The sequence below is a fragment of the Sus scrofa genome, chromosome 15 (assembly GCF_054392235.1).
Source record: "Sus scrofa isolate SSC_HxYL_T2T_F1_AM1 chromosome 15, Sscrofa_HxYL_maternal_Yorkshire_Landrace_v2.0, whole genome shotgun sequence".
NCBI classification, from domain to species: Eukaryota; Metazoa; Chordata; class Mammalia; order Artiodactyla; family Suidae; genus Sus; species Sus scrofa.
The window spans coordinates 45,616,173-45,634,271 of NC_139397.1; the positions used below are offsets into that span (position 1 = coordinate 45,616,173).

The 18,099-nt window shown below is 43.3% G+C and overlaps 1 protein-coding gene across 16 annotated transcripts in view; it reads right to left on the reverse strand.

Annotated features, from left to right (window-relative positions):
- Positions 1-1,804: 1,804 nt before the first annotated feature.
- The window catches only part of CFAP221 (cilia and flagella associated protein 221), a 97,464-nt gene continuing 81,169 nt past the window's right edge, over positions 1,805-18,099 (reverse strand). For 4 of the 16 annotated variants that reach the window (XM_084999646.1, XM_021075446.2, XM_084999648.1 and 1 more), the window contains 2 exons: positions 13,740-13,862; positions 12,391-13,312 (listed from right to left, as the gene is read on the reverse strand). In XM_084999646.1, the coding sequence (XP_084855772.1) occupies positions 13,754-13,862 (109 nt within the window). In that variant the 3' untranslated portion in view covers positions 12,391-13,312; positions 13,740-13,753. Of the gene's footprint in view, positions 3,732-9,546; positions 13,313-13,739; positions 13,863-18,099 lie in introns of those variants that run through there. The other 12 variants (XM_084999647.1, XM_021075445.2, XM_021075447.2 and 9 more) reach the window with 6 other exon arrangements.

The following is an 18,099-nucleotide window of genomic DNA, read 5'->3' on the forward strand; positions in this document are numbered from 1 at the left end:
CAGAAGTGGAATAACTGCATACAATGTTAATTTCATTTTGCTATGTTTGAGGATCTGGCATCCTGTTTTCCACAGAATGTGTACCATTTTACATTCCCACCAATGGTGCCCAAGAATTCCAAGATTTCCAATTTCTTCACAACTTTACCAGCATTTTTTTTTTTTTTTAATAGTGTAACTGAGCAGAGCCCTGTAGGGCTCCTGGGCACAAAAGGTTTTCTGTGTCCCCCATTTCTTGTTTTTAGGAAATGGGCCTCATTCAGCCTCCATGGCCTTCCCCAAGTTCCAAGGGGGCAGGTTCAGACAGTTGCTGATCAGGGAAGGAAGGGGAGGCAAAATAAGAGGGGAACAGTCAAAAAACAATAGGACAGACTTGGGGCAGGATCCTGATTCCTTCTCAAGGGATACACATAATGATGAGGCATCTTATACACCTCAGAGGAAAGTTATCTTTCTTATGCCTCTTTTAGAAATGAACACTTTAAAATTGAACAGCTTGGAGGTTTTCCTTGTGCTTCTCTGTGATGGATTGCACCCTAAACACTATCACCCATAAGCTAAAGATTAGTACCCTGAGCACAATTGCCTGCGGGTTGAAGATTATTAGCACTGATGTTTTCCAGGAACTTTCCTAGTTTGTTCTAATCTCTCTTCAATATGCCCTTTTAGCAAGTACTGTTATTCTAGGCAATAACCCAGAAAACCACCACCAGGATCATGCCAAGTTCTCCTGTTGCCGGCTTTGATGACTAAGATTCCTCCAAAAAAAGAAAAATGCATATTTGTCCCAATCCTGATCCTTATCTGAAACCCTGTTTTTCTCCTTTTATTTATTTATTTTTTTGTTTTTCTCCTTTTAGACTATAATTTAGACTCTGCAATTCTTCCCCAAGGGAGGGAGCAGTCTTTAAGGCCTTGGCCTATTGTGGCCTCCTTTGCCTGGCAAAGCAATAAAAGCTATTTTTTCCTCCTTTACCCAAAACCCTGTGTCCGAGTTTCTATTTGTCACTAGTGGACAGAGGCCAAGTTTCAGCAACAATAGTAGACATAGCAGTGTGTGTGAGGTGGTATCTTGTAGTTTTGATTTGCATTTCTCTAATGATTTAGCAGCTTGAAGCACTCTTTCGTGTGTTTATTGGACATTTGTATCTATTATTTGGTGAACGGTCTATTAAAAACCTTTGCCCATTTTTGCATTGGGTTGGTTTTGTGTGTGTGTGTGTGTAATTGAGTTTTAGGAGTTCTCAATACACTCTAGATATTAATCCTGTATCAGATATATGATGCAAATGTTTTCACTCATCCTGTGAGTTGCCTTTTTACTCTGAGGACATTGTCTTTTGATGCACAAAATGTTGAATTTTCATAAAGTCCAAATTGTCCATTTTTCTTTTGTTTCCCATGCCTTTGGTGTCATATCCACAAAATTATTGCCAAATCCAATGTTGTGAAGCTTTTGCCCTATGTTTTCTTCTAAGAGTTATGTAATTTTAGATCTTACATTTAGGTATTTGATCCATTTTGAGTTAATTTTTGAATGTGGTGTTAGGTAGGGTCCAAATTAATTCTTTTGCATGTGGATATACAGTTTTCCCAGGAATACTTGCTAGAAAGACTGTTCTTTCCTGATTGAATGGTGTTGGCACCTCTGTCAAATATCATTTGATCTTATATATGTAAGGGTTTATTTCTGGGCTCTTTATTCCACTCCATTGGTTATAGATTTTATATATATATGGTCTAAATATATATAGAGTCTAAGTAGTAGTCTATTACCTAAAGCATAAAGCTGGTATTCACACTGTTTTGATTACTGTAGTTTTTTATTATTTTTTTTTTTTTTGTCTTTTTGTCTTTTTAGGGCCGTACTTGCAGCATATGGAGATTCCCAGGCTAGGGGTTGAATCAGAGCTGCAACTGCTAGCCTACACCATAGCCACAGTGGCATCTGAGCCGTGCCTGTGACCTACACCACAGCTCATGGCAATGCTAGATCCTTAACCCACTAAGTGAGGCCAGAGATCAAAATGGCAACCTCATGGTTCCTAGTCAGATTCGTTTCTGCTGCACCACTCCGGGAACTCCTGATTACTGTACTTTTGTAGTAAGTTTTGAAACCAGGAAGTATGAGTCCTTCAGCTTTGTTCTTTTTCAAGGTCTTTTTGGCTGTTCAGGGTTCCTTGAGATTTCAAGTGATTCTAGGATGGCTTTTTCTATTTCTGGAAGAAAGAAAAAAAAAAAAGTCATTGGGATTCTGGATAGAGATTGCATTGATCACTTTGGGTAGTTGTGCCATCTTAATAATATTGTCTTACAATTCATGATCATGGGAAGTATTTCAATTTATTTATGTCTTTAATTTCCTTCAGCGGTGTTTTGTAGTTTTTAGTGTACAGGTCTTTCAACAGTTTGGTTAAGGTCATTCCTAAGTATTTTATCATTTTTGTTTCTATTGTAAGGGGAATTGTTTTCATAATTTCCTTTTCAGACTGTTTACTGTTAGTGTATAGCAAATGACTTTTGTCTGTTGTCTTTGTATCATGTGGTTTGTTGAATTCATTTATTATTAGCTCCAACAAGTTTTTGTGCAAACTTTGGGTTTTTAAACATAATTATATGTCATCTATGAACTGAAATAATTTTACTTCTTCCTTTCCAATTTGGAAGCCTTTTATTTCTTTTCCTTGCCTAATTGTTCTGGCTACAACTTCTAGTACTATGTTGAATACAATTGGTGAAAGTAGGCATCCTTGTCTTATTTCTGACCTTAGAGAAAAAGCTTTCAGCTTTTCACCATTAAGTATGTTTGCTGTGACTTTTTCATATATGGCTTCTATTATGTTGAGAAATTTCCTTCTACTCCAAGTTTACTGAGTGCTTATTTGTGAAAAGGTGTTGAACTTTTCAAATGCTTTTGCTGCATAAATTGATCATGTGGTTTTTGTCCTTCATTCTGTTAATGTGGTATGTTACATTGATTTTTGTTGAACCATCCTTGCATTGCAGGAATAAATTTCACTTGGTCATGATGTATAATCTCTTTAATATGCCGCTGAATTTGTTTGCTAGGATTTTGTTGAGAATGTTTGCATCAGCGTTTATAAGGGATATTGGCCCAACATTTCTTCTTTTGTAATGTCTTTATCTGACTTTGGTATCAGGGTGGTGCTGGTCTATGGAATGAGGAAGCATTCCTTTCCCTTCAACTGTTTGGATAAGTTTTAGAGGGATAGATAATAGTTCTCTAAATATTTGGTAGACTTTATCAGTGAAGCCATCAGCTTCAGGTCTTTGCTTTGTTGGGAGATTATTGATTATTGATTCAATCTCCTTACTTGTTATAGGGTTTTTCAGATTTTCTATTTCTTCACAAAATTCTTCCCAAAGGGGATTTTGGCCATAAGTAACACACCAAGAGTTATTTATGTTCTAATTACTATTCAATTGATTAAAGTATCAAGTTTAAATATCTCATACCTCTTAAGCCTAAAGTCTCAACTTAAAATATTGTTATCTATTAATACATACAGTAGTTTTTGCATAACAAGGTCTTGCAGAGTTCCTGCTGGGGCACAGTGGTTAAGAATTTGATTGCAGCGGCTTGGGTTGCTTTGGAGGTGTGGTTTGATCCTGGTCCAGGCAGTGGATTAAAAGATCTTGCATTGCCACAACTGTAGCATTGGTCACAGCTGCAGCTTAGATTCAATTCTTGGTCCAAGAACTTCCACATGCTATGGGTGCAGCCATTAAAAAAAGAAAGAAAGAAAGAAAGAAAGAAAGAAAGAAAGAAAGAAAGAAAGAAAGAAAGAAAGAAAGAAAGAAAGAAAGAAAGAAAGAAAGGAAGGAAGGAAGGAAGGAAGGAAGGAAGAAAGAAAGAAAGAAAGAAAGAAAGAAAGAAAGAAAGAAAGGAAGAAAGAAAGAAAGAAAGAAAAGAGGTTTTGTTTCTACTTGTTCTTTGGTTAACTTTCAATTAACCATGGGCTTTACAGATTAAATCTTCCTCTTAATTTTTTCATACCACTTCTGTACTTAATTGATCAAATCCCTTGGACATCTCAAACTATACTTTCAAATTTAATTTAGCTGATTCTCTTAAATACACCAATACCCACCCACTGCCAAGTAGTCTTATTCCCAAGTCAAATCTCATCCTAAACCATTAGGCAACTCCTTTTTTTTTTTTTTTGGCCATGCCTTCGGCATGTGCCAGCGAGCAAATCTGAACCACAGCAGTGAGCCATGCCGCTGCGGTGACGATGCCAAATACTTAACATGCTGTGCCACAGGGAACTCCTTAGCGACTCTTATGAATCTAATAAAACAGACCCAGAAATGTAACAGATTTTCTTACCTGTTTTAAACATCTGAAATGAAGTACATATGAAACAGTAGAATATAACTCATTATTACAGATAATCTACCTAGCACCAAAGTATCAACTCAGGTAGATTCTTCTTTACATCCTGTAGCCAAAATCCAGCCTTTGCACATCAACACCAATTAAGTCTCAGAGACAGAGTTTGGGGTGAAGCAAAAAGAACACCTTCATTGCTTTGCCGGCAAAGGAGGCCACAGAAGGCTAATGTCCTCAAAACTGTGTCCTCCCTTGAGAGAGAAGGGCAAGGGGTCTTATATGTTTAGCTCAAAAAACAGGGCTGTTGATAAGGACTGGGGTGCTGCCATTTTTCCTCCTGCGTAGATGATTTCAGAGGCATCAAGGCCGACATCAACTTCTGGTCCAGTGACAGCTGCTGGAGTTATTCCCCTTGACCTTCTGTCTTCAGTAAAGATGCTCACAAAGGGAAGGGGGCGTTAGGAAGTGTTTCAGGGGAGAAAAACTACCATGTGCATGATGGGATTGTAAACACAAAAGAAGAAATCTGTGAAAGGTAATCCAGCAAGTAACCATTTATGAGAAGCAGGTTAGTGTGAGTTAGTGAGAGTGCAGCATAAGGGGAATGGCTTTACCTAGTTTTTTAGCTGTACCAGTACCTCCTCATCATTAACTCTTGAGTCACCCTTTTGAAACTTGAGGGGAGGCCTGGGAGGTTAAAGGAAAAATCTTTTTTTTTTGCCTTTTTGCTATTTCTTTGGCCCGCTCCTGTGGCATATGGAGGTTCCCAGGCTAGGGGTCGAATCAGAGCTGTAGCCTCCGGCCTACACCAGAGCCACAGCAACACGGGATCTGAGCCGGGTCTGCAACCTATACCACAGCTCACGGCAATGCCGGATCCCCTACCCACTGAGCAAGCCCAGGGATCGAACCCACAACCTCATGGTTCCTAGTCAGATTCGTCAACCACTGCGCCATGACGGGAACTCCAGGAAAAATCTTTTACTTCAAAACAGAGCCCAGGAGCTTGTATGTGCTTTCAATCCCGACACCACAAATGCACCCCTCTTAACCCAGGGGCACAGAACCATTCTCTCAGGCCACTTCACACTGAGCTGCCGTGGGCTGAACTCTTGGTGGGATATGATTGCCCAGGACAGGGGTCCAGAACGATTTCCAGGATGATTCATCCTAAGTTGGTCTTTACTAGGCTGAGTCACTATGGAGATAATTGGACTTCTTAAGCCTGTGTCTTTTTTTTTTTTTTTTTTTTTGGTAATAGTAAAATCTCCCGTGACTTTTCATCGCTTGAGTACAGCTGATAAGATCCTGCATCCCCCCCAGGATTGCAGTGGATATTTTTATTTTATTTTATTTTTTTTCTTTTTAGAGCTGCACCTGCAACATAGGGAGGTTCCCAGGCTTGGGGTCGAATCGGAACTGCAGCTGCTGGCCTACACCATAGCAGCAGCAATGCTGGATCTGAGCCATGTCTATGAGCTACACCACAGCTCACAGCAATGCTGGATCCTTAACCCACTGAGTGATGCCATATATACTAGTCGGGTTTGTTACCTCTGAGCCACAACGGGAGCTCCTACAGTGGATATTTTTGCTGTTTGATTTGTAATGATGAAATTTTGATGTTGACCAAAATTAAATATAATATACACAGTCTGGCTTCTTCCACATACTGTAAACATCATTAAAAACTTGTACATACCTCCCCCCCTTTTTTTATAGCATGCCTCATATGGCTCTGCAGAGAACTATTGCTTTCTTTCCAAGGCCAAAATCATCACAATTTGCCCAGTGGGCACCTCTTTCAACTGGCTCCTTTATCTTCTAAAATTGCCCTGGATCATTTTGAAAGCATACTTTCCGGCAACACATTGGTGTTCCAGGCCCACCTTAATTATCTTTGCTGTAAGATATAGAATCAGATACTTACCAAGGCAACCTGCTTCCTTTTGGGGAATTTTATTTGAGACCAAAATCTAGGAATGTAGGGTACACATTAGATCACCCTACTTGATCCTGAAAGTGGGCAATAGCACAGCAGCCAGTGTAGAGGCAACCCCAGAAAAGATACATTTTTAAAATGTCACGAAGGAGTTCCCATTATGTCTCAGAAGGTTAAGAACCCAGCTAGTATCCTTGAGGATGTGGGTTTGATCCCTGGCCTCACTCAGTGGACTAAGGATCTGGTGTTGCAGCAAGCTGCAGCATAAGTTGCAGATGCAGCTTGGATCCTGCATTGCTGTGGCTGTGGTGTACGCCGGCAGCTGCAGCTCTGATTCAGCCCCTAGCCCAGGAACTTCCATATGTTGCAACTGCAGCAGTAAGAGTGGAAAAAAATATCCTGCAATCACATAATTTTATTTTTATTTTTATTTACTTATTTTTGACTGCACTCAAAGCATGCAGAAATTCCGGAGTCAGGGATCAAACCTGTGCCAGAGCAGCTACCCAAGCCATAGCAGTGACAACACTGGACCCTTAACCTCCTCAGCCACCAGGGAAATGCAGAATCACAACATTTTAAATTCAACTCCAATTTAACTGACTAATTTAACAAATATTGTTCTACTTTCTACAGAAAAGAAATGCATGGACTTTGAGAAGAGACTTGTGGTTGTCAAGGGGAAGGGGGAGGGAGTGGGATGGACTGGGAATTTGGGGTTAATAGATGCAAACTACTGCCTTTGGAATGGATAAGCAATGCAATCCTGCTATATAGCACTGGGAACTATGCCTGGCTACTTGTGATGGAACATGATAATGTGAGAAAAAAGAATGTATACATGTATGTGTAACTGGGTCACCATGCTGTACAGTAGAAAATTGACAGAACACTGTAAACTAACTATAACAGAAAAAATAAAAAGCATTATAAATGAAAAAAAATCTTGTTCTAATGTAAGATATTTTCTTGTCCTTTCTGAAATACCAACTTCCTTTATTGCCACATTCTTTTACTGACTTTACTGAGCATGCCTGTTATAATACTGACCCACATAGACCAAAGTAGATCCCAGATTCCTTGCCTAGGCTGCCCTGCACAGTCCCCTCTTGCTTCCAAAATCCTATTTTTCCACCATCACTCCTTGGTCCCTTTTGACCTCAGAGGCTGGGACTTCTGGTGATGACCGTGGCGTGAACAGTTTGATTGAGCAATATCAGCTCACTGAGGTATAACTGAAATGACTTTATTTTTCCAATAATTGCTTCCTACTGTGCTCTTCAAACCCTCCAGGTTCCTGTGTACTACAGGCTGCCTTAGGGATGCACAGTCCAGATCTGTAATTTGTCAGTTCATATCAATTCCTGACACAGTATCATTTTGGTTAAGACTCAGTCTCATCGTTGTTTTGAAGCTTCAACCTCGTCTTTCCTCCAAAACTGCCTCTACCATGTCAACCTTCAATGTAGACTAGATGTTCAGCTTCCATGACTTGGGGTGGGGGCTACACTCTTGTCTATTTTCCTAGGGATTTTTCATTTGGTAAGAAGGACAGAAAGAGGATAAAAGATGTTTCGATCCATGACTGCTCATTGCTGGCCCTCCTTCCTGTTGGTCATGATGTGAACAGCTGAGGCTGGCAGTAACCTCGTCCTGTCTCCGTCAGTCAGTCTCTCTGCTAATCCTGCCTGATTTCTGGTGGTAGCGGAGGCAAATAGGCAAGGCAAGAGGAGATGAGTCTATTCCTTTTTTTTTTTTTCTTTTTAGGGCCACACCTGTGGCTATGGGGTTCCCAGGCTAGCTACGCTACAGCTGCAGCAACACCGGATCTGACTAGAGTCTGCAGCCTAAACCACATTTCATGGCAACGCTGGATCCTTAATCCACTGAGTGAGGCTAGGGATTGAACTCGCATCCTCATGGATTCTAGTTGGGCTCATTACTGCTGCGCCACAATGGGAATTCCTCAGCTGTTTTGTTTTTTTTTCCTTTTTTGCTATTTCTTTGGGCCGCTCCCGTGGCATATGGAGGTTCCCAGGCTAGGGGTCGAATTGGAGCTGTAGCCACTGGCCTACACCAGAGCCACAGCAACTCGGGATCTGAGCCGCGTCTGCAACCTACACCACAGCTCACGGCAACGCCGGATCGTTAACCCACTGAGCAAGGACAGGGACCGAACCCGCAACCTCATGGTTTCTAGTCGGATTCGTTAACCACTGCGCCACGACGGGAACTCCCCCTCAGCTGTTTTTTGACGCAGCTCTCCAAGTGATTCTGACATGCAGCCAGGTCGAGGGCTTTCTATCAGGGAAGAGCAGTTAAATCATTTCCCAGAAGAAAGCCCGGGCACTGGCCACCCCTTGTTTGAGTGCTCGATAACGGCCTGTATGGCCTGGATGGTGGTGGGCAGGGGAGCCTCTCCACCCCACACCCCAGGCTTTGGACCAGAGCACAAGATGAGTCTGACCCTGACCCTGAGATGAACCTGACCAGCCCACCCCAAAGAAAGGCCTTGGTGCCGGACAGAGGAATTCTGACTGGAACATTCTGGCGCTGGGTTCTCTCTCGGTCTCCTGGCTGGCCTTCCTTTTTGCAAGCTTGCTCCCTATGGTGAGTTCTCCATACAGGCCCATAAAGTTTGTTTAAAACATAAAATATCTCATGCTACTTTTCTGCTCAGAACTCTCCAAGGGTTCCTTCCCATCTCACTTACAATGATGTACCCAATCCAAAGCTGTCCCCTGGCCACAAGACCCCATGTGACCTGTCTCCTGATGGCGCTCAGCCACCCTTCTGAATTCTGTGCGTGTGTGCGCATGCGTGTGAGGTGTGTGCATACGTGTGTGGGTGGTGTGTGTGCACACACATACAGTCCACATGGGCCATCCCAGGTTGCAACTGAGCAGGACACTGTGAGGCTTTCCCAGAGTGGATCTCCACCCATGTCCTCTGCCTGCCTTTTGTTTATAAAAAAACTTTAGTCAAAGAATCATTTTAGGAGTTCCTGTTGTGGCGCAGTAGTTAACGAATCCAAACTAGGAACCATGAGGTTTCAGGTTTGATCCCTGGCCTTACTCCGTGGGTTGAGGACCCGGCGTTACTGTGAGCTGTGGCGTAGGTCACAGACTGCAGCTCGGATCTGGCATTGCTGTGGCTGTGGCTGTGGCCAGCAGCTGTAGCTCTGATTTGACCCCTAGCCTGGGAATCTCCATATGCCACGCTTGTGGCCCTAAAAAGAAAAAAAAGAAAAAAGAAAAAAAATCAATTTAATCAGAAAAGTGAGAAAATACAGAGAAAAAGGAAAACAGTCAATAAGACAGAATAATAATAGTTTAGCCTTTCAACAAAGACCTTTAGTTCTTCCTCAAGGACTAGAGATAATATCCTGAGTCATGTCCCTGGAGCTGTTTTGCTGGTGCTGAAGCTTCCACTGGGCGGAAGAAGTCAACTGTATGCTGCCCGCAAGCACGTAGACCCCATCGGGTCGGAAGCAGGAGGTTGAAGATGCTGACTCCCAATGACCTCATTAGCAACCAATCAGAAGTATGTCCGTGAGCTGACCACGCCCTGCTCCTTGAATATGATAAGACTCCTCACTAACCCCTTCAAGGGGGGCGCAGTCCTTGAGGTACTAGCCTGCAGTGTCCCCTCTTTGCCTGGCTCTTACAGCTATTTTTTTCCTTTTCCTCCAACTCTGTCTCCGCGTTTCTATTTGGCATCAGTGTACAGAGGCAGCTGATATTTTGGCAAGAAGGCCACTCCTCTTTCGGCACCTGGCGAACCACTGGGTGGCTGGCAACAGTTGCTTTGTTCCCACAGCTGATGGGCACCCATCAGATGTCAGCCTGCAGGCAGCTCGTGCCAGGGCAGCCAAAGGTGGTCCATCAGGACCAGCCTCATGCTAAGGAAGACTTCCTAGGGTGCTTGGAGCCAACCTGGGAAGGAAAAGGAGCTTGTGGAACCCCTGTGCCGTTGCTATTACAGGTGGGATGGGAGATATCAATTGTGAACTTGGAGGAGGAAAAGTGCTGTGACCTCATTCTCTTCCTTAAGCTGATGAGATAGGATTAAGTCAAGACAGAAAACAGCATCAGTTGTGGGTGGCTCTTGAATGAAGACTGGTGACCTCAGGCAACTCAGGCAGTGTCTTGTCTCCAACTGCCCCTCTCACCCAGCACTGCTGACCAGCTGTGAGTTCTGGGTTCCCAAGAACCCTCTCGATTCTGTCCAGGCCCCTGTAGCCATTCAGTCACTCTTTATTGTACTGTATATCCAAAGACTGCTGGGTGTCAAGTAGTGTTATTCAGAAAATAAAAATTGGAATTCCCATTGCAGCTCAGTGGTAATGAACCTGACTAATATCCATGAGAACTCAGGTTCGATCCCTGGCTTTGCTCAGTGGGTGAAGGATCTGGCATTGCTGTAAGCTGCAGTGTAGGTCACAGATGCAGCTTGGATCCTGAGTTGCTCTCGCTGTAGTGTAGGCCAGCAGCTATAACTCCAATTCGACCCCTAGCCTGGGAACCTCCATATGCTGTGGGTGTGGCCCTAAAAAGACAAAAAAAGAAAAGAAAAATATAGGATGCCCATGGAGTTCCCTGGTGGCTCAGCAGGTTAAGGATCCAGTGTTGTTATGCCAGGCCTCAGGCATGGCCAAAAAAATATATAGGAAGCCCAGATAAATATGAATTTCAATATAAAATGAATTACTTTTTATTGTAATATGTCCCAAATAGTACATATACCATTGGAACATACTTGCACTAAAGCATTATTGATGGTGAATCTAAAATTCAGGTTTCACTGGGCACTACTGTGTCTGGCAACCTTAGTTTTGAGGAGTGGGCCCTGGCCTTCTCCTCCCCAGGGCACCTCTCACATGGACTTGGTGCAAAAGAGAGTGATGGAAACTTCCATTTTACATACGGGCTCGGTTTGCCTTTAAGAAATCAATTTCTGGAGTTCCCTGGTGGCCTAGCAGTTAAGGATCTAGTGTTGCTGCTGTGGCTCCAGTTCAACCCCTGGAACTTCTGTATGCCATGGGTGCAGTCCTGCCCCCCCACCCAACAAAAAACAGACCTAAGTTCACTTGTTTACATCCTACATTGAATGACAACAGGACAATGGCTATTAACATTTAATTAAAGTGTGTGAAGAACTGCCTGGAACACATTGTAGCAGGGGCCTGTCTGTCCCTAAAGAGTTTTGGTTTCATGATGAAAATAACAAATCCCAGAAAAATGTCAGAGTCAACAAGTTAATGAAGAGGCCTTTCCAAATGGTACATACGGCCTGATATCAGCTATTTAAATGTGTGCATAGAAGAAAGAATGGGGGGAAAAACACATGCAAATATATTTGGATAATTATGGGCTGTTATAAAGCACTGTCACCCGCCTTACCAGCTTGTGCAGGAGAATGAAGTAATTGAACACACAGTCAAAAGGCCTGGTTTTCACGGATTATTCACAGGGACTCCTGGCCCCAGGCAAAGACCTCCTGCCCCAGGTGTTTCTGGGTGTGACCCTCTTCTCTCAAGCCAGTCTGCAAGCTTTGTCACCCCTCAACGTCCCCTCCATTTCCAGTGCCCCTGCACCTGGCCTGTGTCTGCTGATGCACAGGGAACTTGGGGGACCCAGTAGCCTTGATCTCGGAGAGACAGCAGTGGGTGATGGCTTGAAGGAATTGAACCTGGGCAGCCTGGGTGAAAACCAGGAGTCCTAATCACTAGACCAGCTAGAGACTAAGAGTAGAACTGCCTTGGAGATCCCGTCATGGCGCAGTGGTTAACAAATCCAACTAGGAACCATGAGGTTGCGGGTTCGATCCCTGGCCTTGCTCAGTGGGTTAACGATCCAGTCTTGCTGTGAGCTGTGGTGTAGGTCGCCGTCGCGGTTCGGATCCCGTGTTGCTGTGGCTCTGGCGTAGGCCGGTGGCTACAGCTCCGATTAGACCCCTAGCCTGGAAACCTCCATATGCCGTGGGCGTGGCCCAAGAAATGGCAAAAAGACAAAAAAAAAAAAAAAAAAAAAGAGCAGAACTGCCTTGATTCTTGTCCCCTGTTGAAAGCAAGAATGTTTCAAGGAGGCAAATGCTGTGAAAAGAGGTATAAAGTTTATTGTGAGAGTCACAGTAGAACCTGTGGGAGAGCACACGGAGAAGCAGTCTGTTTTATCGAAGGCAGAAGCAGAGCAGCAACACACACCCAAAGGAGCAAGGGTGTGGGCGTCCCCAGAGTGAGGAGCACCAGAGAGGTGACTTAAACCACTCAAATGGGGCAGATCTTCCCGGTCTTTGTTTCCCTTTAGCCAATTATCTTGTTTTACCTTTTACTCCTGACCAGACCCAGGCCCCTCCCTGATCTGCATGCGCATCTTTTGGCCAAGATGGATTCCAAAGCAAAGCATGGCAGGAAGGTTACCTAGACTTATTATGGTCTGGCACCCCCTCCCATTCTGATGGGGTCGGGGGGATCTCTCTGGACATGTGTTGAGGTCTCCCAACCCTGAGGATAGGGAGTACACAAGCTCTTGGTCTTTTGTCCAGGCCGGGCTCAGCCTCTCTTCCGATGCTGTCATTACCATTGTTTAACAAGTTCACAGAAGACAAGTACCAGTTATTTGCCTTGTGCCTGTTGACATTTCTATCTTGAAGGGTAGACAGGTGGCTGGTTGCAAATGTTTATCCAGTAGCCCATCTATCTCCTGCCTCGGGAAGTGTAAACAAGAGGCCAGTTATAAATGTCTTTCCTGGAGCCCATCTATCTCCTGCCTCATCCTCACCAACACTGCTCTTTCCAGGAGTGGCTACTGAAGCCAGGGTCAAGGCTGCTGCAGGGCCAAAGGGTGGGGCCAGAGCTGGCGGGTGGGGTGGGGGTGGGGGTGGGGAGCAGCCCCTCCCCAACCCTTCCTGCCTCTGGCCCGAGGCGCACACCTTGCTCTGGAAGTCTTGGCACCACACTAAATCTTGCACCAGGAAGCTCCAACAATGGCCATTATATTAATGACACTTGATTTCTATAAAGAAAAAAAAATTTTTTTTTTTTGGTCTTTTTTAGGGCCGTGCCCTCGGCATATGGAGGTTCCCAGGTTAGGGGTCTAACTGGAGCTGCAGCTGCCAGCCACAGCCACAGCCACAACAACACAGAATCCGAGCCCTGTCTGTGACCCACACCACAGCTCATGGCAACGCTGGATCCTTAACCCACTGGGCAAGGCCAGGGATCGAACATGCAACCTCAACATTCCTAGTTGGATTCGTTAACCACTGAGCCATGATGGGAACTCCAAGAAAAATAATTTTAAAATATATACATCATATCTACATTTCATTTTTTTTTTCTGAAGAAACGTTAAGAAGAAACTTTAATTCCTGAAATGGCTGGGACACAAATAGACCTGAAGGGCCACAGTGACCTGCAGAAAGCAAGTGGGAGGAACTGACCTCTTGAGGAATCTTTATTCTAGAATCAGGTATGAGTTGAGAGCTTTGCCCCGAAGATTCTTCATCTCCTCAAGCACCTTTTCCGCTGCCTTCTCCACCGGCTGTGCTTGGTCTTTCATCTCTCTAGATATATTTAAAAAACACAAACCCCACAAGGACACATCAGGGCACCTCATCAAACACTCCGGTCAACTCACCATCAGCATTGCCAGTGATGCCTCGCTAAGGCTGGACAGTTTAAACTATATTCAGCGATCATTTAGTTACCAGTGAAAACACCTGGCTGATAAGTGACTCAAACCAGGCATCGACAGAGAAAAATGTGCAACCTTGAAGTCGAGAGTTGTATTTTATTTGGCGGATAGAACTGAGGACATAATCCCTGGCCACAGCCTCTCAGTTCTGAGGGACTGTTCCGAAGAGGTAAGAAGAGAGCCAGGATATCTAGGAGTTTTTGCAACAAAGACCAGGTAGTGGGGCCATCAAAAGTTTACTAATAATTAAAGAAAACCAGTGTCTCAAGTTAAGGAATTTAGCTCTTTTCTGTGTATGGGAAGATGCAAAAGCCTGGGCTCACTGACATCATGCCTTTGACAGGCACCTCAGGTATCTGGGGCCAGTGTCCTGTGCTTTCTCATCTGAGTCCCTTCAGGGCTCACCATTGGGGTGGGGGAGTGGGGGAGGAGGCCACAGTGGCAAATGATTTGATGGCCAGCATCCTATTTCTACCCTGAGTTCCTTCAGGGCTCACCCTTTTTTTTTGGTCTTTTTTGTCTTTTTAGGGCCACACCCGTGGCATATGGAGGTTCCCAGGCTAGGGCTCGAATTGGAGCTGTTGCTGCTGAGCTACGTCAGAGCCACAGCAGTGTGGGATCCGAGCCGTGTCTGTGACCTACACCACAGCTCACAGCAACGCTGGATCCTTAACCCACGGAGCAAGGCCAGGGACAGAACCCGCAACCTCATGGTTCCTAGTCGGATTCATTTCCGATGCGCCACGACGGGAACTCCTCACCATATATTTGTAATGTGATGACTTGATAGCTGCAACATCCTTTGTTTACTGATACAGCAGGCAACATTTTTCATTCACACTGGTTTCCAATCTCAGCTGCACTGGTGTCTTAGCACAGCCAAGTTACCTAAACTCTCAGTTTCCATTTCCAGGTACACACCCAGTGGTAATTCCCATCTCCCAGGATTGCTGGGAAGATGAGAAGAGAATTTATTTACTCATGGACATCTTATCATGATGGCTTCTAAATGTTCGGTCAGCATGAGTTGATTCTCCGCGTATGGGAATAAAATTGACACACAATGTCTCTGACTCTGACAATGGCTCCTGAAAAGTGCAAATCAAGAGGAAGGGTTATGCACCTGGGTCACGTAGTGGCTGATGTGAAGCCTAGAAATGTTCCTGGAGTGGCAAGTGGTAAAACTTTCCAAATATCTGGGAGGACGTGATGAGTGTATTTGGTGGAAAGCATAGATGTCTTGAGATTGTGAGCTCAGCTATATATCTGTCTAGATAGAAGACTTCAGTACAAAAATTAAGTGCTTCCCCCATGTCAGAGCAGCACTATTTACAATAGCAAAGACATGGAAACAATTTGAATGCCCGTTGACAAATGAATGGATAAAGATGATGTGGAACATATAGACAATGGAATACTACTCAGCCATAAAAAAGAATGAAGTTATGCCATTTGCAGCAACATGGATGGATCTAGAGATTGTCGCATTAAGTGAAGTAAGTCAGACAAAGACAAATACATATGACATCACTTGCATGTGGAATTTAAAATATGGAACAAATGAACTTAATTATGAAACAGAAACAGACTCACAGACATAGAAAACAGACTTGTGGTTGCCAAGAGGGAGAACTGGGAGCTTGGGATTAGCAGATGCAAAATATTACATATAGAATGAATAAACAACAAGGTCTTACTATACAGCACAGGGAACTATATTTAATAGTAAAACATAACGGAAAAGAATATGAAAGAGAATGTATACATTTATGAAATACATATTTGCTATACTTTGCTATACCACAGAAATGAACATAACATTGTAAATCGATTATATCTCAATAAAATAAATTTTAAAAAAGAAAGGAGTTCTGAAACATTTCCTAAAGAGAGTGAAATGAAAAGTTTTGGCAAAAGCCTGAAAGATTTGAAAAAGCAGAACTATCTGAAAATGAAAAATTAAAATGTTCCCTAATGCATATAATTAAAAAAAACTAATTGGCACCACTTATGAGATCAGTCTAAAAATATACAGATTATGTCAGCCCTTCAATATATTAATGACTGAATGATATGATAATCTAAGGAGGGCTGAATGATGTGTCCATGTGTCGGCAACCAAAGCCACTCGCACAGTTTCTTGCACATTTTGCAATATAATTCTCCTTAGTGGGTCTTCAGGGGGGAGGAACACTATCAAGGCAGCAAAGAATCTCTCAGGTTAATGAAAGTCATCGAGGGAGAGCAGGTGATGCTTTGCATCCATGAAAATAAATATTTGCTAGAAACCAAATAGACAGCATTCTACATGGGGACATCAAGTACCACTGATGTGTTATGTCCATCCCGGCCTGTCCAAGCTCTGGTTATGTGTGTGTCTGATAGTGAAGACTCTGTCCACTTCTGGCTGAGGCTGAAGGAAACAAGGAAAAGGCGCAAAGTATGGACAGAGAAGACAAGACTGAGCATCAGGTGATGCTTCAAATGAGCTGAAGAGAGTTTCAGAACCAAATAACTTTCAAAAATTGTCCATGGGACCTACTGTAGAGCACAGGGAAATTTACTCAATATCTTGTAATAACTCATAGTGAAAAAGAATCTGGGAGTTCCCACTGTGGCTCAAAGGGATTGGTGGCATCTCTGCAGTGCCAGGACGTAGGTTCGATCCCCAGCCAGGCACAGTGGCTTAAGGATCTGGTGTTGCTGCAGCTGTGGCGGAGGTCGAAACTGTGGTTTGGACCTGATCCCTGGCCTGGGAACTCCATATGCTGCAAGATAGCCAAACAAAACAAAACAAAAAAACTATTTAAAAAAAAGGGAAAAGAATCTGAAGAATAGATATATACAACTGAATCATTTTGCTGTATACCTGAAAGCAACACAACATTGTAAATCAGCTATATTTCAATAACAGTTTAAATAAAAGAAAAAAATCACCTGTGGGTTATCAATCTGTTGGAATACTATGCAGCGAACAAATGGATAATTATACTGACAATTTTGACACATTGTCAAAAAGTAATTTAAACTACCAAATAGGTGAATTCAAAATGCCGTGGATCCATGTGTTGAAAATGTGTGAAATGTATGTATAGTTTGAAAAAAACTGAAAGCTAAGATGGCATGTGGAAAATGTTTAGAGTTCATTGTTGGGTTGTTTTGTTTTGTTGTTGTCTTTTTGTCTTTTTAGGGTCGTGCCCATGGCATATGGAGGTTCCCAGGCTAGGGGTCCAGTCGGAGCTACGGCTGCTGGCCTACATCATAGCCACAGCAACGCCAGATCTGAGCCATGTCTGCGAACAACACCAGAGCTCATGGCAATGCTGGATCCTTAACCCACTGAGCAAGGCCAGGGATTGAACCTTTGTACTAGTCAGATTGTTTCTGCTGAGCCACACTGGGAACTCCCATTGTTGGTTTTTTTTGTTTGCTTGTTTGTTTTAGTAAAGTAGCGGAGCTGAAATACATAATAAAAGAAAAAAGATCTTCTATTTTGGATGAATATATAAAGTAATAATTTCTATTCCATTTAATAATCATCTGAGTAACCAGTAGACCTCAATATTAGCTCTGTAGTGAAAATGGAGAAAAACCAGGTTAAATAGCAAATGAGCAAAGAGCTACTGGATGTTACTGTGCTCACCGGGCAAACCATTTTATGTCCAGGAATAATTTTTGAAACTGAAAAAAAAAGTTTTTATTTAAATCTCTTATTCAACTGTTTGAAAACTGAAGCAAAATGGAAAGTGCATCTATTTGCTGTTTTATGTGCTATGCAGTCTAACATGATATTTCATTGTTAATTAGCTGATCAAAACAGATGCTCACTGAAATTCTAATAAAATCACTATCACAAACAAACCAAAGGATCCCCCTGCTTCTCTCAGATACATAGGCATTCCTTTCAGAAAAGGCAGGGCCTCCTCAAGACACTCCCTAAAAAGAGGACGGAGTTCCCACGGTGTCGAAATGGGGTCGACGTCACCTCTGCAGTGCCAGGACCAAGGTTTGATCCCTGACCCTGCACAGTGTGTTAAAGGATCTGGCAGTTGCTGCAGCTGTGGTGTACATCACAATTGCAGCTTGGATCTAATCCCTAGACCGGG